Source organism: Notolabrus celidotus, chromosome 6 (genome assembly GCF_009762535.1).
Source record: "Notolabrus celidotus isolate fNotCel1 chromosome 6, fNotCel1.pri, whole genome shotgun sequence".
Taxonomy (NCBI): Eukaryota; Metazoa; Chordata; class Actinopteri; order Labriformes; family Labridae; genus Notolabrus; species Notolabrus celidotus.
The window spans coordinates 26,905,909-26,928,657 of NC_048277.1; the positions used below are offsets into that span (position 1 = coordinate 26,905,909).

The 22,749-nt window shown below is 41.2% G+C and overlaps 2 protein-coding genes across 16 annotated transcripts in view; both read right to left on the reverse strand.

Moving 5' to 3' along the window:
- Window positions 1-310: 310 nt before the first annotated feature.
- cnot4a (CCR4-NOT transcription complex, subunit 4a) lies at window positions 311-15,759 on the reverse strand. 4 transcript variants are annotated; one of them, XM_034685280.1, is made up of 13 exons: window positions 15,497-15,759; window positions 11,947-12,121; window positions 11,512-11,709; window positions 10,721-10,807; window positions 10,340-10,441; window positions 9,994-10,119; window positions 9,752-9,876; window positions 9,461-9,667; window positions 9,319-9,376; window positions 8,957-9,212; window positions 4,200-4,700; window positions 3,714-3,947; window positions 311-2,302 (listed from the first exon to the last, which is right to left on the reverse strand). In XM_034685280.1, exons 2-13 carry the CDS (start codon window positions 12,118-12,120, stop codon window positions 1,974-1,976), a joined length of 2,397 nt encoding a protein of 798 aa, XP_034541171.1. In that variant the 5' UTR covers window position 12,121; window positions 15,497-15,759; the 3' UTR covers window positions 311-1,973. The 4 variants fall into 4 exon arrangements, with proteins under 4 accessions (XP_034541171.1, XP_034541170.1, XP_034541168.1 ...); XM_034685279.1 differs by having other exon boundaries at window positions 11,947-12,150; XM_034685277.1 differs by having other exon boundaries at window positions 11,947-12,169; window positions 15,497-15,758.
- A 1,241-nt stretch (window positions 15,760-17,000) lies between these two features.
- The window catches only part of zgc:136858 (uncharacterized protein LOC678543 homolog), a 34,432-nt gene continuing 28,683 nt past the window's right edge, over window positions 17,001-22,749 (reverse strand). For all 12 annotated transcript variants that reach the window (XM_034685891.1, XM_034685895.1, XM_034685896.1 and 9 more), the window contains 17 exons: window positions 22,619-22,733; window positions 22,366-22,540; window positions 21,455-21,566; window positions 20,902-21,008; window positions 20,540-20,666; window positions 20,211-20,331; window positions 20,040-20,125; window positions 19,770-19,906; window positions 19,620-19,679; window positions 19,465-19,528; window positions 19,292-19,386; window positions 19,074-19,202; window positions 18,410-18,524; window positions 18,186-18,323; window positions 17,889-18,055; window positions 17,720-17,802; window positions 17,001-17,508 (listed from right to left, as the gene is read on the reverse strand). In XM_034685891.1, the coding sequence (XP_034541782.1) occupies window positions 17,313-17,508; window positions 17,720-17,802; window positions 17,889-18,055; window positions 18,186-18,323; window positions 18,410-18,524; window positions 19,074-19,202; window positions 19,292-19,386; window positions 19,465-19,528; window positions 19,620-19,679; window positions 19,770-19,906; window positions 20,040-20,125; window positions 20,211-20,331; window positions 20,540-20,666; window positions 20,902-21,008; window positions 21,455-21,566; window positions 22,366-22,540; window positions 22,619-22,733 (2,027 nt within the window). In that variant the 3' untranslated portion in view covers window positions 17,001-17,312. The remainder of the gene's footprint in view (window positions 17,509-17,719; window positions 17,803-17,888; window positions 18,056-18,185; window positions 18,324-18,409; window positions 18,525-19,073; window positions 19,203-19,291; window positions 19,387-19,464; window positions 19,529-19,619; window positions 19,680-19,769; window positions 19,907-20,039; window positions 20,126-20,210; window positions 20,332-20,539; window positions 20,667-20,901; window positions 21,009-21,454; window positions 21,567-22,365; window positions 22,541-22,618; window positions 22,734-22,749) is intronic.

Below are 22,749 nucleotides of genomic sequence, written 5' to 3' on the forward strand. Positions count from 1 at the left end.
TGCAAACTGAATGTATGCTCGGACAAACACTGAAATCTGCTGAAGTTTTTTTATTTAAATTGAATGATCTATACCGTGTCAGAGAAGCTGTAATGTCAGTGATCCTGTGTAACTTTGTGTGTGCTGGACTGAAGTTTGACTGCAGAGCTTCATCACTGTCAGAGCGATCTGCCCTCTAGTGGAAGACATCAGAATGACACGTAGGTGATTTATAGTGACCTTCCCAGGGTAGAAGTTATGTGCAGTATGGTGGAGTGTACTCTGAATAATTTGTAGTGCGCACGTTTGAATCACAACAGCAGACAAAAACCAGCTCTAAGTTTTCAGTTTTATTTAAGGTTCATTTTTCCAGACCTGCAGAGGACAGTTCACTTCCTTTTAAGCGCCTCAATTTTGTTTTGTTTCATTATTTTCTCGCAACATCACGTTAAAACCCATTGAATGACTCTGTGTTGGTTTCTCCTGGATGAGTTTGTTCATTTTTGTGAATACTGTTAAATAGGGAACAGCAGGAGGTGGGAGGGGTGGTAGGTGGGTTGGTGTCGGGAGGATGGAGGGGGTAAGAGAGGGAGAAAGAGAGAGGGAGCAAACAGATCAGAATTAAGACTTCAAAAAAGAAAAAAAAGGCGGTGGTCGGAGAGGTCGATCTCAAATCCTCAAAGGCTGAGAGCTCTTTGATTCGCACTACAGCACTTGGTTTTGTCTTGCAGCACCTTCTTCTGTGACACACACTCACATACAGTTGCTGAAGTCACATACATTATTGCGTATTAATCAGCAATCATCGAATAAACTCCTCCAATCACTCCAGCTCCTTTCTGCCGTCTGTCTGTTTTAAGGCCTCGTTTAAGCCCTCGTGGGTGGAACAAAGGGACCTGTTCACCCTGTTGCTACCCTCAGTATTTGTTTTACATTTCCTCATCCAGCTAGTCATTGTCCTGTCTCCTTGGTGGCTGTCCATGTTAGGGCTAGCTACTGTAGGTACCACACAGTGGCACTGTGAGTAAGAGTCTAACCCTAGTGTTCAGGATGTGTGCCACAATCTCCCAAAGCCTTGGCTCCCTGCGGTTAGGCAGTGCTCTATCCTCTGATACAGAGGTTCAGCAAAATCTTCCCTCCAGCAGGACGGGGCCAGCGGGAGCCCTCCGGTAAAGGGAATATGGGCCAAGTGGCCTTTCAAGCAGGCCATCTGTGTCCCTACCTAACAGGGAGCCCATGCATAGCCTGTGCCCTCAACTCCCCCAAAGTGTCATCTGCATTCTCTCTCCGCTAACCAAATCTCAGCTTCTTTTTGTCACCTTTTTTTTTTAAAACACCACTCAAAAAAGAAAAGCTAAGTGCCAACCCCTTTCCTCATTCTCTCTCCGTTGCTCCTCGCCTGATTCTGTAAGGGTTAACCGTTTCACAGTCTCCTGTTAAAGTGGGGAGGATGAGGGTCTTTGGGGCAAAGCTTCAAGAGCAGATTCACAGCTTGCTTCATTCCTCTGAAAAACTAATCGTGACTTCAACTCTCAAAAAAACACAAATGTTGTTCATGCTTAATCATTAGTTACGTTTAAAAAAGACCTCATTTCAGCCTATTTTGTTGTCCTCGCCAGTTTGTGGAGTTAACTCTTGTGTCACCACTGGGCACTCGGTGCGTCGTCGTTTGTCGTGCTCTTCTGTCGACAGCGAGCTACATGATTAATCCCCTTGTTGTGCCCAGAACTAGATGTAAGGAGTGGTGATGGCAGCAGACAAAGGGTGATAATGATGAGAACTTGTGTGCCACAAACAAAAACAAAAACAAACAGGCCTTCAGAATAGACAAAAAGGAAGGAGGAAGAGAAAAAAAGAAAGCATGTTTGTTACTTTGTTAATAATTTTCATACTCTGCAGATTGGTGTGTATTGCATTGAGGGGAGGGGGGGTACAGGATGAGTGGGTATAAAGTGGTAGTGGGGGAATGGGTGGGTGTCTGCTGTAATCTGTGTTCAGTGGCGGTCCACAGCAGCACTCTGTAGCAGCTCTGTTGCGGGCTGTCCTGGGGGTCTGAAGGCGGTCTGGAAGCCAGGGGGAGGGGAGTGGAATTGGCTGGCGGGGTTGGCTGTGGGAGGGGGCATGTAGGGAGCCCAGCCGCCGGCGGCTCTGTGATGGAGGGGGAGGTGGGCGTCGAGGAGGCCGCTGTGGAGGGGCTGGGGAGTGGGCACTGCTGAGCCGGCCGGGCCGTCCATCTCTGTGAGCGCCTGCAGGGACTTGAGCCAGTGTGGTGGGTTGTCGTCCTGGAGACAGTCTAAACTATTTCCTGCTGAGGCTGGCATACCTGAGGGAGGAGGGGAAGGGGGGGGGTCATAGAAAAGATGAGTGAAAGAAGAGAGGGGAGACGAATGAGAACAAGTTCAATACAACATTACCGTACCAAATAAGAAATAATTTTACCAATCATAACCTGACACTTTTACCAGAACTTTCTTTGAGACTATTCATCAGAAAAACTAAGTTTAAAGTTAGAGATCAAAAATATGCAACTCTATGCTTGCTTTAAATTCAACCAAGACAGCTACCCTCACATGCCCAACAGATAAAAACTTCTCTTTACACAAATGCCAAATGATTACTGATTAAAGCTTTTCAAAACTGAGGACTGTGAATTTTTTTCTTCATTGTAAAAAATCATATCTTAATTTTGCCAGTGTCAGAGTTAAATTTTGGGCCACATTTTTACAGGTATTTTTTCTCAACAGCTGGTAGATACCTCTTCAACCATCTTTGTAATATCCTCTTTAACATACACTTGTGTAAGAACATTTAACCCCCCGTTATGTTTGTTTCTCTGGAAAAGCAATAATGTTCCTGGGTCAATTTGACCCGGGGCATATTCAATTATCTAAAAAAAAATCCCAATACACATTTTTTAAATCTTATTTTAACTCCATTACTAACCATTTGAATCAATATTTAGTCCATTGGTGTTCTTTAATTCTCTCAGATCATGGTTCAATGAGGATAACTCACTCGTTTTTTATTAAAGTTAATGTTAAAACTTTTTTTAATGTACATTGGAAAGCCCTAAATATAGAAACAATAGTTTTACATGACATAGATTTTTGTTTATTTTAAAATTATATATATTTTTTATTTTTATGAAGTGATGTTGATAAATGAACACGAGACACCTCTTCTGGCACATGCTGCCCAGATTTTTATGCTGCATTTGGCTGGTTTGGAAGGCATATATTGCCTAAAAAAGACTTTAAAAAGGGTCAATTTGACCGACAATATCATAGGAGAGTTAATCTTCAGTTGTTAAGTTTAAAAAAAAATCAGGATTTTGATCATTTTTGATGCGAAAATTAAGAAAAATGTGCATCAGAAAAAAAGTTTTTAAGTCACAAATTAAATGTAGAGCTGTCTCAGTTCTTAAGAAAAATAATACTTCAAGCTTCCACTTGTGCAAATTTGCCACTTTTCTATATTACGTCATGCAAAGACTCAAAATAATACAATTTGGACGGGGGCTGATTATTTCTACCCTCCTATGAACAAAGCAATCCCTAAAAACAATCAGACATAAAGAAAAGACTATTTTAGTTGAAGCTCTAATTTATTGCTTGATGGTGTTAAACAGTCGAGGTATTTTCTTTCCTGACATAACTTCAGCTGTACATAAAAACAGCTGCTGATACATTTTCATCTATCGCTGCACTGGATACAGGATTTGAGCCGCTTCCTACCTGTGATGATGGCAGGATCCATCCAACTGGCTGTACCGTCCCAGCTCAGGCTGTGTGAGATACCTGCTGGCCCCGCCGGCCCACCGATGTGGTTAACACTGTTGGAGGATGAGGAGGATGAAGAGGAAGAGGAATTTGGGAGGCCCCCAAAGTTGATATTGATGTTTGGCAGGAGAGCTCTGAGTCCGTCCTGCCACTCTTTCACATTTAAGCCGTCTATAGAGCTGCTGTTTTCTGAGGGAGAGGAGAGACCAACAAACAACTGTTACTCACTATCACACACTGGTGGTCGGCTGAAGAACTGCATCTGCCAGCACCTCGTATATAGGGTCAATAAACACCTGTCCAAACAGGAATCACAATGCTACTTAACACTGTATACGTGTTGTGGTATTCAATGACATGATAATGGAACACATCTGATCTGTTTTTAACATGCAGTGCTCCATCATCATGGTGCCGCCACAGAGACCCTGTGTCTGGTACCTGAGATGGGGATCCCTCCTAGCCCTGTGTTGTGCTGAGGAGGCAGATTCAGGTCCAGGAAATTACTGTGTGAGGCAGCACTGGCTGAGTGGTTCAAGTGTGTGAGGTTATTTCGTGTCGGGACGCCCATCCAGGGGTGTCTGGCGGCTGGCTGCTGCTGACTGGCCTGGCTGTTCTGACTGCCGGGGAAACTGAAGGAGCTGTAGATGGCTCTGTGGTGGAGCTGGGGGAGGCGCGGCAGGCCGCTGGGGAAGTGGTGGGAGGAGCCAGGGTTTTGGTTGGGGAGCGGCAGGCCTGGACCGTGGTTACTCCCGTGAGGCATGAGCCCAGGGGACAAGGGGCACTGATCCTGCACCGACAGCTCCTTCTCTATCAGGTCTGCCAAGGCTTTGCGGGTGACGTCGAAGGGGTCGAAGCCCAGATCGTCGTCCTGCTGTTTGCTGGACGAACCAAAGCCAAACGCCGCCTGCCAGTCTGTGGAAGAAGACACTGGTATTGTGTCTGTGAGGGGAAAAACAGAGACCAGTTAGTGGAGTAGTCCCACATTAAAATGTCTGAGTGGACAAAACACAAGATTTCTTTTACAGAGTTTAAATAAAATCAACTTAAAAACAGGTTTTTACTTGTTCGATGTAAAGTTTAATTTGCTACAAGATTAGGTCCCAAATTAGAAGTCAAGAGTCATGGTTGAGCATTTTCATAGGCCACGGTTACATGATGTTTTTTAATGTGGAATTAATTATTCAGAATTAAATAATTCAGAATTATAGATGTCTCTTTCGCATTTACATGGATATAGTTATTCTGAATTGAGGTTTAGTTGGAAAACACTTTTAAATCGTCTTTATTCAATTCCGCTGAAGGTCTGGGGGTTGGGAAGGGTTCTGATGATATACATTTTTTTACTAAGGCTCCGATTAAATAAATAGTCTCGGCTCAAGTCCGACGCTTACTTTGGGCGGCCATCCTAGAATATGTGCCCGCCAGCGCAGAATATGTGCGTCATCGCGACAGGACAAGGGAACGAGCGGAATTAATTTGAAGTGGAATGAACGTATACATGATCGAGGAATTTAAGGTTTACAGGACGTCTTACATTGTTTAAAATTGGAGAAGCTAAGGTTCTCACAGAAAGGGTCTCTAACATCCTTCAACAAGACTTGGGTCCCCCTGATAAGCCTTACTAGAGGCAAGCTCTCTATCACTCCTGATGATGCTGGAGACACAGCGTAAGCAGAATTAAGTGCTGGAGAGAGAGCTATACAGAGCTAACTGTTGAACTGTGTGTACTTATACTTATGTTTGTTCTGTGTCTACTTGTATTGTTAACTAGTATCTGTAATAGAACGGTCGCTAATGGACAACTACCTTAGGAAGCTGGGAGGGTGAGGGTTGGCAGGGTAACAGATTTATTTTCTATTGTCTTGTCTGTTCTTCTTTCTGTTAAAGTGGGGATTTTTGTTCTATTCTATGCAGATAATCTGTCTTATCTGACTCTTGTATGACATATTTTTGTACTGTCTGCAGCAATATAATAAAAAGATCTGGAAAAAAAAATTCGGATTTAAAATCAGAATAAACCGGCCCCTTACTTCAGATTTAAGTTTAATTCAGAATGGTCATTTTCATTCAGAATTAGGTGTTTACAAGGTTATTTTTAATCTTTTTAAAGAGGATTTAATTCTGAATTATAGGGGAATTAAAAGTCTCATGTAAACGTAGCCGGTGTGGAACAATCTCAAAAACAGACTCACACCATTCTGACTTTATGTGCGACATGTATCAAACAAATGTCATCATCCTGCTACAACAGAACAAGGATCATCAGAGGAGCCAACAAACAGTAACTATATACTACTGTCACACTGAAGATTCTCTTCTTCACCTAAAACTTGCCAAATCAGCTGATCAGTTTATACAGCACTAACAACACATTATAATCCGTTTAATAATGAGGTCCAGCTGACACTCGCGGATTTTCAGTGGAGGGACCGAAGCAGAGTGGAGAGATCTGCATATTAAAGGTTCTGCGTACTAAACAAAGACAGAGCAGCAGAGTCACACTAAAGCCATTTTGAGATATGAGGGCATCTTTAAAAGGAGAAATGTCTAATTATGTATTTATGAAGAACAGAGTTGTATTTCTAGCAGACTTAGTCACCTCCAGGAGAGAACGCTTCTGTATGTAAAAGCACTCATAAAACACTCGACATGCTTCTGATGGATTTATGGTTCGATACAAACAATAAAATCTTCTCGCTTTGAATAAACTGCTTGATGCTGGTTTGCCCTGATGTTGGTTTTAATCTTTATTTTCTTTAATCATTTGTTTTTCTTCCCAGTGAAGCACTTTGTCACTTAGCAGAACAAACACAGCAGTCCTGATCAGCTGTTTTGGCCCCTGATCCTGATCCAGTTTCTTAATTTAGAGTATCTGATCCAGTACTTGTATTTGCCTTGATAATAGAGCTGATATTAGAGCTTCATAATATAAGTAAAGTAATCAAACTAACTAAAAGAGGGCTTCAGCTTAACTCTCTCGACTCAGAGTGACGTGATGACGTGACAGCTTCGTTTAACGTTGATATTCAGTCACAAATATAACTCACAAATCCACTTAGTGCTGTATTATAACACATACTGTGGATTTAAAAGCTCCAAACATCAGTTAAAACCTGCATTCTCTACCACAGAGATGGGCTGGTTGTCCAAAGCGGTTAATTTGAACCACCTCCTCTTGAATCTATTTGGCCTTTCGCTCTCTTGAAGTCCAGAGTTTGTTGCTTTGATACAGCGGCTTCTCTTCATTTACTTAAGACCAGGGGTTCCCAAACTTTTCTTCCCACGACCCCCAAAATATAGGTGCTAAAGACCCGCGACCCCCACTGTCCCTCAAAGTGATTAAATGTGGCTTCATTTAGCTGGTCTGCAGAAAATGACCCTAACTACAGTATATGAGGATGTGGCTGTGTTTCCTGGGCTGTTATGAGTTAACCTACTGCTACTTATGCTTTAATAATTAACTATTCACTAACCCTAAACTTAGTCATCTGCCAAAAAGAAAGGAGGAAAACTCATTACATTTGCTATTTTCAAGGTGTTATTTCAAGGTTAGTGACTATTTTTGTCGATATTTTTTTTTTCTATAATGGGTAAAATTGACTATTTTAGATAACTTAAAAAAAAAATCATTCTGGAAGACATCTCACGACCCCCCATTTGTATCTCACAACCCTCCAGGGGGTCCCGACCCAGACTTTGGGAACCCCTGTTTTAGTGAACACAACGTATTCTGCTGCAGGTTTAGTTTTAGATGTCGCATCAAACTGGTAGTGTAACTGAGCATTCTGGGTTTGCCTTTCTGCATGAACTCAATAAGAAGATAATAGAAGGGATGTGTTGTTGATGTGGAACTCCAGCCTTGGCTTACATTTGCACAAACACACAAGCACAACTAGAAAGACTACAACAACAGCAACCATACAACGACCTCCGTTAACTCTTCAGGTAGGGGAGAACAGGGTTGGTTGTTACACAGGTTGGTTGGCACACTCGTTATATCTCGCCACCAGAGGGCACTGTCTCTCAAATTGGGGTATAGAAATTTCCAGAATTAGGATCAGAGCTCACCTACATAGTCTTCTCTGGAGTAAGAAAGCTGAACTTGAAGTGAGAGGACTTTTTGTGTTTTTCATGTCAAATTGTAAATATTTAGCTCCTCAGTATTTTTCTTCTAGGCTTTTAAACGATGGGTTTATAACAAAACATGTGTTACCCTTACAAAGTGTGAGGGGAAAGCTATAGTCTGTTGTTAGCCTTGATGCTAGCAAAAAATTCCAGTTGGGGTTGGTTGTCACATGTAACGCCTAGTTGAGTAGGCCATTATTGTTCGGCCTGTTTGTTTGGTTCTTTATGTTGTTATATAGGCTGGCCTAAAGATGTGTTTCCTGTTCATGGTCCTTGCTCATTTTATGTTAAAATACATTAAGTTATGTAGGCCTATCACTTGTCAGTGCAATTAAACTTTCAAATTTAGTTCTGCCTTCTTGCCTTTTTAAAAAGATTTTTCCCATTAAAATACCATTGTGACAACCAACCCCACAGTGTGACAACCAACCCCACAGTGTGACAACCATCCCCGTGACGGGGTTGGTTGTCAGAGGGTCAGAGGGTCAGAGGGTCTTTAGTTAATTGCCTCTTTTTAGCAATGAGTTGGAAAATGAGAGGGATACACATTTTAAGCCAACACCTTAAGCTTCAATATTGCGTTTATTGCAAGTGGCTGCTAATTTACTCTTAAATTTGCATTCTCTCAGAACTTGTGCTCAGTTTATGACAGCTGATGTGAATGACAGATGCGAGATAATGGGCTCAAATTGTCGATCCCTGATAGGCTAAAAAATGCTCCAATCAGCTGATTCAGTAGTTGAGATCGAGGTCAGTACGTCCCTAAAACATGGATTATAATATCGTTGTGGCAAGAAGTCACTGCCCCTTTCAAATGTTTATTCTTCCAAAGATAAATCTTTTAAAATCTAAAAACTAGCCTCAGATGTCTCTACACTTTTGGGATGGCAGCAATGTTTCAATTAGTAAGGACTGGTGACTCATTCAACACAACAAAAAAAAAAAGCTACAGAACTTATTGGCCGTCCCTGACAAACACGTGGGAGCTGATCTAGATTAATCAAAATGTTACAAAAACTTCAAATTCATTTTCAGACCAAGGAAAATGAAAGATAACCATCCCCACGTACCTGATGTGAAGAGGCTCTGTGGTTCAGGGGTCATGGGCCAGTCAGAACTGCCGCGGGGGGAGCTGGGGAAGGGGGGCAGGCCTGCAGGGAGAGGGTTAGGATGTCTGAAGTTACTGTTGTCTGAAAAGAGTGACTGGGACTCTGCTGCGGCGCCTTCAAAGGGTGAACGGGCCGTGAGGTCTGACACGCTGATGGGCACCACGAGGCTGGGCTTGGTCAAACCCGGTGGAGGAGAGGGGGAGTCACTGGTGGGTACCTGGGGGGAAAAAGAGGGATATTAGTAGGTTCAAAGATTGTCCTTCTCAGACCGAACACGCCTTCACTCGTGTATCATGAAAACGACAGAGTTTAGGTCTTTGTACCTGTTGTAAAGTCTCGCCATTCACCATTCCGATAGACTCTGGAGGTTTGTCGCTGGGACTGCAGAGGGACAACGTTAGATCAACAGAAAATGCTTGATATGTAAAGACAGAGATGCTTGGTGAGAGGAGTGCTCTTTATTACCTGTTACTGTCACAGTTAGAGGAGAACGGGGACAGTGCAGTACACTGACCCGGACCTAGCTCTGTTTCTAGCCCTTCTGAAGCGAGTACTTCTTGGTCTAGGTAGTCTAACAACGGGGGAGACTTGCGGTCCTCTGAAAGCCCGTTGGCCAGTTTGTTGTGTCCTGACAGCGTTGGCCACCCATCTTTACCGTTGCTACTGTTGGATCTGATACAAAGCAGGGGAAAAAATCAGATTTGTAATAAAATATCAAGTCACACTGCTGGATCGGGAATCAGAACATGAACCCACCTCTGTGTGGAGTTGGGTTTACTCTTTGACTTGTCTGTTCCACATGCTGGAGGTTGTAGAAAGCTAGGGTTTATTTTATAGAGGTCTTGGAGGAGTTTCTGCTCATACTCTTGATGTTTTCCCGCCTGAAGGAAACCAACATGTGTCATCTTTAACCTTTTTATTAATACACAAATCATAAACCGTACATAGAGCAATTATAAAAACGAATAACGCTGAAAAGGCAGAAAAATCAGCTTTACCTGCATCTCCTCTTTAGTAAAGCTAGCTGCTTCATCCCCCAGCTCATGTAGATACATACAATCAGGTTTGGGACACTGCATACTTTTAAGGAAGTAACTGCAGTACTTTGTTGTGCCTAATGAAGCCTGTAAAAAACAGACAGAAACACAGCTCTGAGTTAAGGACCTCTCTTCCCAGGGCTTCTACTTTAATCAGTTTTATGCTGCAGGTGTTGTTTCACACACAGAAAGAGAATACAGATATCACACTGATGTTATCCAATTGAAACAAATAAACACAGATCAGCACTAACATACAAAAAAAGGGAATACAAACATGAGCTGAATTATTTTGTTAGTTAGTTACCTTGAGTGTTCTGCCATCAACAACCACATTGTTCACACACTGTATTGCTCTTAGGGCATCTTCAGAGCGGATGTAAGTGACATAAGCGCTGGCACTGGGCCCCTGAGAAAATAAAGAGAGAAAGTAAACATACAAGTCAAACAGATCTACTGTGGCAACTTAATCATGTTTACAATGGCTTTCTGAGACTACGATGAACAATTATTCCATTACTCAAAAGCTCATTGTTTGAACAAAAGACTATTTTTAGGTATGCAACTGAAATAATACAGAAAACAGATCTACAATTTGTAAAAGACTGATGGTTTTTCAATTCTATCTTAAGTTCTGTTAACGATCGTACGATAAATGCAGGAAATCCTCTTCCATTCACCCTCTCACCTGTGAACCGGCGTAAGATGTGCTGTTGTTGATGACCACTTTATGGATTTTTCCAAACCTCCCAAAATACTCGGGTCGTTTTAGAACCTGTAGGCACACACACAGGCACATAGAAAAAAATCTTTAAATATACATCCCTTATGATAGAGTTGTGGGTGTCTTTTGAACTCTTTCACACTCAGGCCTTACACTTTAAGCATCAGTGGGAGTTTTGACTAGGAACTTTCAAATGTGCATTCAAATCCTTCGCTATTCTGGGATATTCACTGTCTCTACCTATTAGAATCTTAAGACATTAACTCATCTGAGTACCTAAGTGAATGCCTTAAAATGTATGTCCCCAACTGCTGCCTGAGATCCTCCGGCAGGTCCCTCTTGGAACTCCCAAGAGGCGAAGTTAAAAACCAGAGGCGACCGGGCCTTTGCAGTCAGGGCCCAGTCACTCTGGAATGACCTGCCGAAGGAGATCAGGCAAGCCACATCCTTGTCCTCTTTTAAATCTCTTTTAAAAACACACTTTTTTAAAATGTGCTTTTATTTCTTAACTCATCACTGACTTTTTAATTTCTGCATTACCTTTGTCATGTGCTTTAGTATTTTTTCTCGCTATCTCTTGCGCTCTGTAAAGCACTTTGTAAACATGTTTTTAAAAGGCGCTATATAAATCAAATGTATTATTATTATTATTATTATTATCTACTAGTACCATCAGTGTTAAAAGCCTTATAACCATCAACCTAAAACAGAAGCACACAGGAAGCAAAAGTCAGATGTTTAAAGACCATACTCACCTCTGGGTCAGCGAGCCGCTGTGAGAGCCCCACCACAAACACCAAGTTTCTCTGGACCACTCTGACACTGGCCAGATGCTTTCGGTTTTCTGTCACCTTCTGCTTCTTCTCATTCTGTTTCTGCTTCTTCTCGTTCTTTATCCTCTGGATTTCCTCCTGTGACAGCGGCTTGTACACAGCGGGGTCCTCTGGGTACGGCTACACAGAAACATATCATGTTTGACTCAATCTGAGATATCCACCATGTGAACAGAATTCTCTCTTAGTTTGAATTAAAGGGATCAATGAAGGATATTAGTGGACTGGGGTCATTTTTAACTGATAAGCGTCTTCAAAAGTTTATATCTGCCCTGTCACCATCATCATTGTGTTTTCCCTGACCCCCCACCCAAATTCAGACTTTGCAGAGCATCTCTGTTATCCCTGGCTCCTCACCTTTCTACAGGCGGGGCAGAGGCCGTTCTCGTCTGTACGGATGCGATGCCAACAGAAGCGGCAGATCTGATAGCCGCAGGTGCAGGGGAAGAAGTTGACGTCATCAATCTCCAGCGGTTCCATGCACAGAGGGCACTCCATGGGGTCGTCCTTCATCTCAGGGCTATGGGACATCCTATGGCACGGCAAGGGTGAGTGTTGAAGCTGGTCACAGAGCAGAGGGCTAAGAAAACATACAAAGTCTAAGTATGACAGCTCTATCATGACACAATTGAAAGTAACATCAACTAGGGCGCTAGTTTGGCCCTGTGGGTATAGCAGGGACATCACACACAGAGACTGTAGAGGTTGACACTTTGGCCACAGGTTCCCTCGGCCCTTTTCTGCATGTAACGCCCCACTCTCATCTCCCCCATAGTTCCTGTATCACTTCAGCTGACCTATCAGTAAAGGCAAGAATTGCTCCCCCAGAATACATCTTAAAAAAAGGAAATAAAACCACATCATCTGAACTCACTGTCCACAAACTGAATCTGTTGTCCATGTCTTTCGTAACACCTGAATGTGACTTTATGACCACAAGAGACACAATTTCTTTCATGCAGAATTACCTCCTCAGCAGCAAAGAAACATTAACCTCAATAAAAAAACTTTATTAGGTTCACATTGCTTAACTATTGCATACTAATGCACTCCATCTGTCTTTATTGATGGGTGCATTTTTCTTATGATTTTATAGGCTTTTTAGTGAACTGTAGATTCAACTTAATGGTGCTTTTGGAGGCTGAGGTCTGTGGTGCTGCTGATTTGTAATGTGTTGTATAAAGAGTATTACTAATGTTTTACACTGGAATTAAAATAATTAGAATATAAAGATATAGAAAAGATGAATCTGAAAGTATAAGTCACTACACAGGTATTAACCAGCAGGCAAAGGTGATCTGCATAACACCACTTTGCTCATTTGGAAATAAGAGTGTCATGTTTTCACAGGCTTAAATGTGAATTCTGGTTTTGTCAGAGTCCCAGTGATGGAAATCTGATACCATTCAATTTTGACTGATGGTCACCAAAATGACAATTTCATGTCTCCACTTTGGGCTCTAGAAAATAGAAATGAGGCAGCATCAAAACATGAAAGTCCAACAGAATACTCTTTACATTAAGAAAGAGGGCAGTATGACCACATTAAGGTTTGAGGACTTAGAGCAGGGGTGTCAAACATGAGCCCGCCAGAGGTTCCCATCCGGCCCGTGGAACGACTTTGCTAAGTGAAAAAACTAAAGAGAGGACATTAACTGGAATTTTCCAATAAAAGTAACTACTGTTTCAAATTGTCCTCTGGGGGGTCACATAAAATCATAGTGCTGATGAACAGCGCTTTTTTTCTGGGACTATTTTTCTCAAAGTGAGAAATTAGATGACTTGCTGTTTGCATAATCCGGTTGAGATTCATAAAGACTTTTTAGAGCACTATAAGATGATCCACTAACTACTAACACTAGCACTACACCCCTGCATACAACACTGTCCAGCAAGCATACTGTTCCTGCTGGAGCTGAGGGGTCCAAAATAATCAACTTTACCTTCTTCATTATTATAATCTATCTGTTCTTTTACAATAAACATTACACTATGTGTCAGGTGAATGGGTAACCTGTGTGTTAGAGTAAAATATTCTGCCCACTATGAGACTCATCATGGCGAAAAATACAACAGCTGTTTTTGTAGAAAGAGGGTTCATTAAATGTGAACATTTTCAGAATGCACTTGTAGTTTTTCGTACTAAAACAAAGGGACAAATGTAGAGTTGTCCTTATTTATAATAGGGATGCACCGATCCGATGCTGGTATTGGATATCCGCTAGATCGGGCTCAAAAAGCTAGATCGGATATCAGTGACAAGGGGCCAATATACAGTGCCGATCCATATGGCAGATCTGTTCATCTCAGCTTTATGCTTTTCTATGTTTATGCCGGCCGGTCTGTGCATTTTTGCCCGGTCGAGCATGCTGGAGGATAACTATGAGGCTCTGCAGTTAAGATGCATGTCTTGCTTATTTTGCTAACAACTCCTCCGGAAACTTGCAACATGTGCAGCGGTAATGTTTCTACGGATGGAGGTTGTGCTGAAAAATATAATGGGAGCCCAAAGGAAGAAGTTTACGTCAGCTGTAGCCGACTGCAAAGAAGCAAGAAACCTTCTATTAATGGATTCAAAGTGGGAAAAAACAGACAGGTTATTGGATTTAATGGTTCCGGATCCTTGAAATAAAGGGATTCCAGCCTCTGGTTTAGCACTTGGAACCCAGGTACAGTTCACCATCAAGTCAGAAAAGCCTGAAGTTGCCAAAACATGATTCTATCCTCACATTAAGGAATAGAGATTGTTAAATCAATACCAGGATCGGATCTGCTAGTATCGATATCGGCAGATACCAAAGCCCAGGTATTGATATCGGTATCGGGACCTAGAAAGTGGGATCGATGCATCCCTAATTTATAGGTTATTATGTTATGATTTCACAGATCAACTCGGGCTGTATGTGTCCCCCTGAACTGAGATGACTTTGACGCCCCTGACTTGGAGTGTGATGATGAGAGGAAAATAACTGTATTGACCAGAAAAGCAGCCAAACACAGCAGTCCTCGTGTTAACGTGGTTATGCGGATGTTGTTACATCTTCAGGTGTTGACAGGAAAACACACGTCACGATAGATGTTCCAAGTAAACGCAATAAACTACGATCATTGATCCACTGAGACGCCTCCTGTGTGCTGTTTGGACGTGACAACACTGCTGCCAGCTGACGAACCCAATGACAAACCCAGATTACTAAAAAACCCGACAGTGTGGGGCTGAAATACACGGACACAGAAAAACGCCAGCATTACACATACTTGGCTAATAAAGGAACACGAATATCACGTCTTTCAGCATTAACTCGCAGACATCAGTGGAGTGTTACACCTGTATATAAAGGCAGATTATTTACAGATTATCTGGTAACTTTAGCTGCTCATTTTGACTCTACAATATGACAGATGTTATTTTACTAACGAAAGGCAAAGCTAACATTAGCCGCGGATTGGGTAAAAGAAGCCGGTCTAACTATTAACAAGTCCACAGGAGCAAATGCAAGTTACATCCCAGGACCAGAACACATGGGGATGGATATTTACTTGATAGTGACATGAAATATGTGAATGAAATAACACAAAAAGGACACAAGTCTCTGCTGCATTTTATCTGACAGCTTGTATGTTGCTAACCGCTAGCATCGGTATAGCTAGCATGCTACATTATCATCATAAGGTACGAGCCGAGCTGACGACGAGGCCTAAACGAGCTAACAGTGAACTGAGGGAAGTTTTTCACACTATAAACAACTGACATTCATCCTACGACATTTACATTACCTGGACGAGGATGTAATGAGCTCGAAGATACACAAAGATTGTGAATGGTAGCAGACAGATCTGTCTTTGATTTATTCAGGGACATTAGAGGCTGGCTAGCCCCTCTAGCAGCTTGGCTAACGTTACTTACCCTGTCCGTATTTAGCTTAGGATTCCACTCCAAGGGAGTCACACCAAATTGGGCGGGGACTGCGAGCCAATATATCTGAAATGTCAAAATTTCTATATACGGTCATATAAGATAACCGTATTCGTGATTTGCTGCTGTGATTAAAAGGCTATAAAGATGTTTTGCCCCTTTCTTTTCTTGGTATTGTAGAGACAATTTACGCTCTAACCACCATCTTAGCTAGCATTAAAGTAGGGAGGAGGGAATGGGGCAAGTGTTGAATTCCACTGAGTCTGCGCAGACTGAATGATGCATTGTGGGAAGTGGAGTTCTCTTTCCGACTACAATATCATGCATATGGACAGTTTTAAAGTACTTGAACTTTACTCGGGTATTCTCATATATTTAAAATGGTGATGATCTAAAGCACTCTTACGGAAGAGGATTAGGGCCACCAGAGAAATAAAAAAAATTAAGGTCAATTTTTTGTTTGTTATTATTATTCTGTGATTAAAGTCAGAATCCAGAGAAAAAAGTCTGAATCCTGAGATTAAAGTCAGAATTCTGAGATTAAAGTCAGAATTTCGGATTAAAGTCAGAATTCTGAGAAAAAAAACAGAATCCTCAGATTAAATTCAGAATTCTGAGATTAAAGTCAGAATCCAGAGAAAAAAGTCAGAATCCTGAGATTAAAGTCAGAATTCTGAGATTAAAGTCAGAATCCTGAGATTAAAGTCAGAATTCTGAGATTAAAGTCAGAATTTTGAGATTAAAGTCAGAATCAAGAGATTAAAGTCAGAATCAAGAGATTAAAGTCAGAACTTTAATCTCAGAATTCTGATTTTTTTTCTGAGAGTAATAATAATAAATAAAAAAATTGACCTTCATTTTTTATTTTTTTTCCAGTGGCCCTAATCCTCTTCCGTACACACTGTATCAATTGACTTGTGTTATTTACTTTATTTTGCCATTACATCTATGTTGCTTCCATGGACATCTGTATGCTTTGGTGTTATTTTGAATGCCTTGGCCTGGGTTTAAATTAATGGAGATATTATTCTGAATGGAAACAGGGATAGGACTAGATAAGTTGTTTACTTCATCCTATTTCCTTTAGGAACATAATTGTTGGTTTGCCATAGTCTTTACAGAATGATCTAATAACTAAAAGCTTTGCTTGACTATATGTTTTTATCTATTTTTAATAATGCCCTTTTTATTTTTGTATAAATTAATAAACATGTAAAAATAAAACAAAACATTGCAATACACGGATCTCTCATCTATCCACACAAATCAGATTTAACCCTAACTCTATAAAGTTGTAGTTGGCTTCTATTTTGTGGATGAATGTTCAAACATACGTAGGGTTAGCAATTGAAGCATGAGAATCTACTAGTATATAAAGTAGTTAATCAACCTGCAGCAGAATTAGAATCATGCCAATTATTCTATTAAAATAAAAATCACAAGCACTCTGAAAGGGTACATGTACTTTACTCTGCTGAATGTTTAACTGAGAAAGTACACATGCTTTTAGACTTTTTATCATGAAGTAAAAATTTCCAGGACTCACATTCAGTAGGTTATTGGTCTTCAGAACATGGTCAGAGTGCTTCATTCACAAACCTTGTGAAATATGCACCATGAAAACAACAAAGAAACTTGTTCTGCTGTTTCAAAATTTATTTACAAGGATTTATCATGAACTCAAGAGCAGCTCAGAGAACTTATTTTCATTTTCTTTTACATCATTGCCAAAATAAAAAAAAAATGATGCCCAGCAGATTCAGTCCCCACACATTTCCTTAGCAATGTGTCACAACTGAAAACATGTTTAATCAATCCACATGAAGCTGGGTTTGGGCCAGGAGTGAGTCTGGACTTTGTTGGGATCCACAGAATCTGAAGTGAGCGTAGGGGCGATGGGGTGCGGTGACACTAGGGACAGCCGTGCAGCCAGCAGTCCCATCCGAACACAGCTGTCTGTGTCTCGCTGCTGGAGAATCCCAGCCATCAATGCACCTGCAAGACTGGAAACAGAGAGCAGGCAGCTTTCCATGAGTGTCTTGTTTTCTTTTATGAATGTTAAAATTTTTGACTAATTGAGAAATGGAATACATGACAGTGATAGTGATAGAGATCATGGAAAAACGTAGGTGAAACTGAATGAGAGGAATCAAGGAAAGGAAAAATTTGAAGAAGAAAAAGGAAGAGGAAGCTGATTAGGTAAATATTCAGCACCTATCTCCTGCTCCTGACACATTCACTGTCTCCTCTGCCGTCACAGTCAGTGCTGGATAGTGTAGAGCACAGAGCTTCCTCTTCTGCTAACACATGATCAGCAATCACTTACACTTCCATTGTAATCATCATCATCATCATCATCATTGTCAGTGTAAAATGATCTTACCCTCCGCTGTTTTCTCGGCCGCAGGTTGACAGAGCCTGCCTCATGCTCTCCGCACAGCAACACTCCATTAGCCCCCAGAGTCACCACCAGACAGTGCAGATGCTCCAGTAGGGGGCGTGAGAGAGCTACAGCAACACTCAGCACTTCCTCAGGAGAGCTAGGCAGCACTGCCCCCCCCCACAAGACAAACCACATCCTCAGGTGTAATCATACTATTTGTGTTTTTCATAAGAACTTCACTACGTTCACTAGGCATGAGAGGGAACCTTTTAAGAATAGTGAATGATTCCAGTTTACCTTCAGGTGTTGGGAGGCCCAGTGTTTTGTTCATAGTGAACAGCTCTGCCAGGTTTGGGGATGTATAGGACAGGGACTTCCAGGCGTCTGAGAGGAAAGGCTTACGGGCTTTTTCTGAATCAGTGGGCTCATACCAAACTGTGACACACATTCATTGTAATGTGTTAAATTCATTAAAATCCTTTGTTTATGATCATTTAGTAACTCTCTCTCTCTGTTCTTACTGTTGATGTTGTGTTTAGCAGCCATGGAACAAACATAGTTGATGGTGGAGTCGGGAATGTTTCCATCTAGACACACAATAGCGGCTGAAGCAAGCTGCTTTTCAAACTGTGACACCTGTGGAAAGATATATTAAGAGAGGAATAAAGAAGAGAAGTAAGTTAACTTACAAAAAGAGGAAGAATACAAGGTCATGTGTCACAGCAAAACTTTAAGGAGATGACAAATAGAAAGCAAAAATGGGCATCAAATAGTCATTATCATTTCTAATACATCTGTTCATCTGCATTGCTTTGTATCTATTATAAGGAGACCCCCTCTTTACCTTCTTTATATATTCTTTCTTTAACAGATCCATGATGTACAAAATAAGTCTCTAGCTTCATCAAAGAAGACTTTAAAATAGAGACTGAAACTATGAATCAGTAATAAATGAATGAATTTGTTCTTTTTCACATAGACTTCAATACATTTGCCCTCTTGTGGAAGCAACCAAACCAGAGGTCTGTGTCCACTTTCTATAAAGTAATTCAGTATATAAGAAAGTACAGTGTATAAAAGCTTTGTAAATTGAGCCATGAGATAATGACTCTGACATTTGAGTACAAAAATTGAGCTGGCCTTCAACCTTGCGTAATTTTGAATACATTCGTCAGTATAACTCACAAACTGCTCTGTGATTTGCTCATGAACGTCCATGTCTCCCAATCCAAGACCCATTTCTCCATTCTCAGTGATAACAACACAGTATGTAGCGGTGCTCTGGTCCTCCAGCCTGGCCACACCACTTGTGTTCTTACAGACAAGAAGGAAAGAGTTTATGTAAGTTCATGTAAAAGGGATTATAATCATGCAAAGTGATTCATAAAACTAAAGTTCCATACCATATGTTTGCAATAGTTGAACACTGCTTCACTGTGGGAATCAGCTCCAGTGGCTGAGATGAGTAGCGGTCTTTGGCCTAACCGACTCAGAGAGTCTTGAAGGGAAGTAGCAAAGAAGTGAGCATGAGACAATCAGATCTGATGTGCATGAGCAAAATCTGATAAACACCCACCAGCTATGTTCCTTCCTACACCACCAAATGACTGACACACACTTCCTATGTTTGTCTGTCCGAACTGAAAGAGACAAACATGTCATTACTGCGTATGATGGTCTCTGATGAGGATGGAGCATTGAGGTTACTTATGTGTTCTGAACTAAACTTACAATAAGTGTTTTGTGTTTTCCTTTGGCAATAAAATCCACATTTATTCCTCCTATGACAACCTGTGAAAGACACAACAGTGTGGGTTCAATGATGACTAAATACTGAAACAAACATTTAGAAACAAGTCCATTACATCTGTTTGTACTCACTATATCTGATCCTGAGTCAGAGGAGTGTTTTCCATGATGCTGAGTCTCGTCTCTCGCCTGTGTTTTCTTCATGTGTTCTGACAGAGCACATGCTATCTGACTTCCCACTTTAGCATTGTTCTGAATGAGAGCGATGTCTACAAACACCACAGGTTAAGCATAATGACACACATCTGCTGGCCACTATAACAAAATTCTTTATGTTATTTTTTGTTTTCAAAGTACTTGATATCATCCTGTTCTCTCTGATTCAGATTCTCAGAAGGATACTGGCCTGGAGGGACTTTCCTTTAGTCATCTCATTGACCTTCTGAAGTATGAATGGCGTCACATCTCTTCCTGTTACACCTTTAGCACTGAGTAAATACAAAAAGAAAACAGGAAGAGATAAATCTTTTAGTTGAGATCAGCAGTTTATTTGATTCTCAGTAGTTTCTGTACCTGGCCTCTGTCACCGCAGCACGTATGGCTTCCTCTATCTGCTGACCCACTGCTGCATGCTCCTCTGGGATCGGCACCGCTATCAGGACCCCACTCTGCAGACCCAGACACAGGGTGCTCGCTGCAAAAAGCATGTGAACATTCAGTCACAGGTCCTGTGGTGTTGATTGTGGTGTTGATTCACTGTCATCTGTTAAGTCACTTCTTTATGCCCTCCTTTTAAAAAAGGTATACACATGACATCTCTAGATTTCTTTAATTACTTTATTCTGCTTTATTTATCTCTTTCTAACTTCCTAAAAGTAACTTTAATAAAAACACTGACATACCGATGAGTTTTGCAGCCTCCTCAGGGTTGCAGACCTGATATGGAGAAGTGAATCCGCTTTGTGGAGAGAAGAAGGCAGGGAAACTTTTTGATGCCCCATAAGTGGCCACGCAGACACCCTGCGTCTCCTAAAAACAGATTTGACACATGAATAAATAGCAATACATAACAAAACCCACCTATAATCACTATTAGACACATATCTGCCCAACACCGGTGTGATTCTTAAATGAATGAACTGATTTTAAAAGTACTGACCAAACTTAGTTATCTACTGTCTCTCCTTATTTTCCCTTAATTCCCTGGCTTGTATCAGATCTATTTTTCTGTGATGGCATTACACATTTAAAGTAACATTCTTACAAGGAACTCCAGCGTGCGACCGATGTCAAGAATAGATTTAACACCAGCGGACACCACTGCAACAGGAGTCCTGCCGAGCTCTGTTAGATCTGCGCTGATGTCCAGACCTGCAGGAACAATCAACAGATATATAGTAAATAACTGTAAGCTTTCATGTATTATACAGTCTATTACAGTCTCTAATAAATAGACATGTGTTTGGTTATGCTTTCCAAGATACCACTGAAAAAACAAACTAAATGCCCTGACAGTGTGGGTGCCCTTCCTTCCTGAGAGTGAACTACAGGCCTTGTTATGGTCTCCTCTGGATCACATTTGCACCCTCGTCTCTGTTAAGTCTTTGTTTCAAAAATAGTTAATACACCTGATGACAGTAATGTTCACTGTTGATTTGCCAGGATGAGCCAAACATCCATCCATCGACTGTTTTCATAGTTTGTAAAGCAAAACTAGGCAGTAGTAGTATAAATAGATGTAAGCAGTATGTATAGTTTGTAGCGAGTGTGCACATTGATCAGAAAATAGCTCCGGATCAAGGTGCTGGTCTGCTTACTGTTCTCTCCGTCTCTGTGAACTCCTCCGATGCCTCCTGTGACAAACACAGGGATACCAGCTCTATGTGCTGCGATCATCGTGGCTGACACCGTAGTTCCCCCAGAGAGTCCCTGACAAAATCACACACAGGGAAACTTTCAAAACATCAGCCTAAACATCAAAATGCAGTTATCATAAACCAGACTCCATCACACAGAGTCTTCTGGGATCTACAGTACATTCAAGACGAGCATGGTTAAAATGAAAATACATTGATTTAAGTATTGTAATTACACAAATAGTTTTGAGTATAGCCTGGATTTTTCTTCTTGAATTGAACTTTTTTTCTACCTCTAATCAGCTATTAGTTGGAGAGAATTTTTTTTTTTTAAAGTTCATTACAACAATGTTGTAGCTTTTGTTACTCCACAATAATTGTATTTCATATAAATTAGGGAAAATATATTCTTTGTGTTAACTTCAAGTACCCATCAATTTATTCACTACCTCTGATATAAGCATATTTAGAAGTGAGATGATTGTCAGGAAAGGAGTTGGCGGCTATTTTGATAATAATTTCATATGTGGAAATGCAAAAAAACAACTTTTCAGCCACACTAATTTATTTTGGTCTGCATACACACACAAGTACATTCATGCATACATATAAACATGCATACACATCCACATATATTTTAGTCAATCACATGCTGACCTAAAAAGGTGTAGGCAGAAGCCAAGGCTTATTCTGCAGTAATGAGAAGATTTGTTGCTTAACTACTAAATTCCCATAACTAATTGTTTGTTTCAAGGTTTGGAATTATATTTACTTGCAGCCTCATATAAGTAAACAGAGGCATGTTGCCTACACCTGAATCCATGAGTATTAGATACATTACATGATGGTAATGTGGTATAATGTGGTCTCACCCTGCTGATGACATAGGGCAGATCACGTCGGGACACCTTCAGTGAACTCTCACAGCGGGCGAGGTGGTCGAGCTCCTCTGGCGACAGACCAACGTGAACCTCACCATCGATCACTCCGACTGTGGCTGGTATGGCTCCTTCAGCCTTCACAATGGCCTCCACCTCCTTTGCCGTGCTGCATTAAAACACCATCAGTGATAAAACGCCTCTGAGCTGCAGGTTTCAAAGTTTAAAGGGACATTAAAAGGAGTACCTCAGGTTGTGTGGATAAGGCATCCCATGTGTGATGATTGTGCTCTCGAGTGCAACCACAGGTTTGTTTTCTGCCAGAGCCTGGGACACAGATGGATGAACTCTGAAGAGGCTGTCTGAGAGAGGACATGG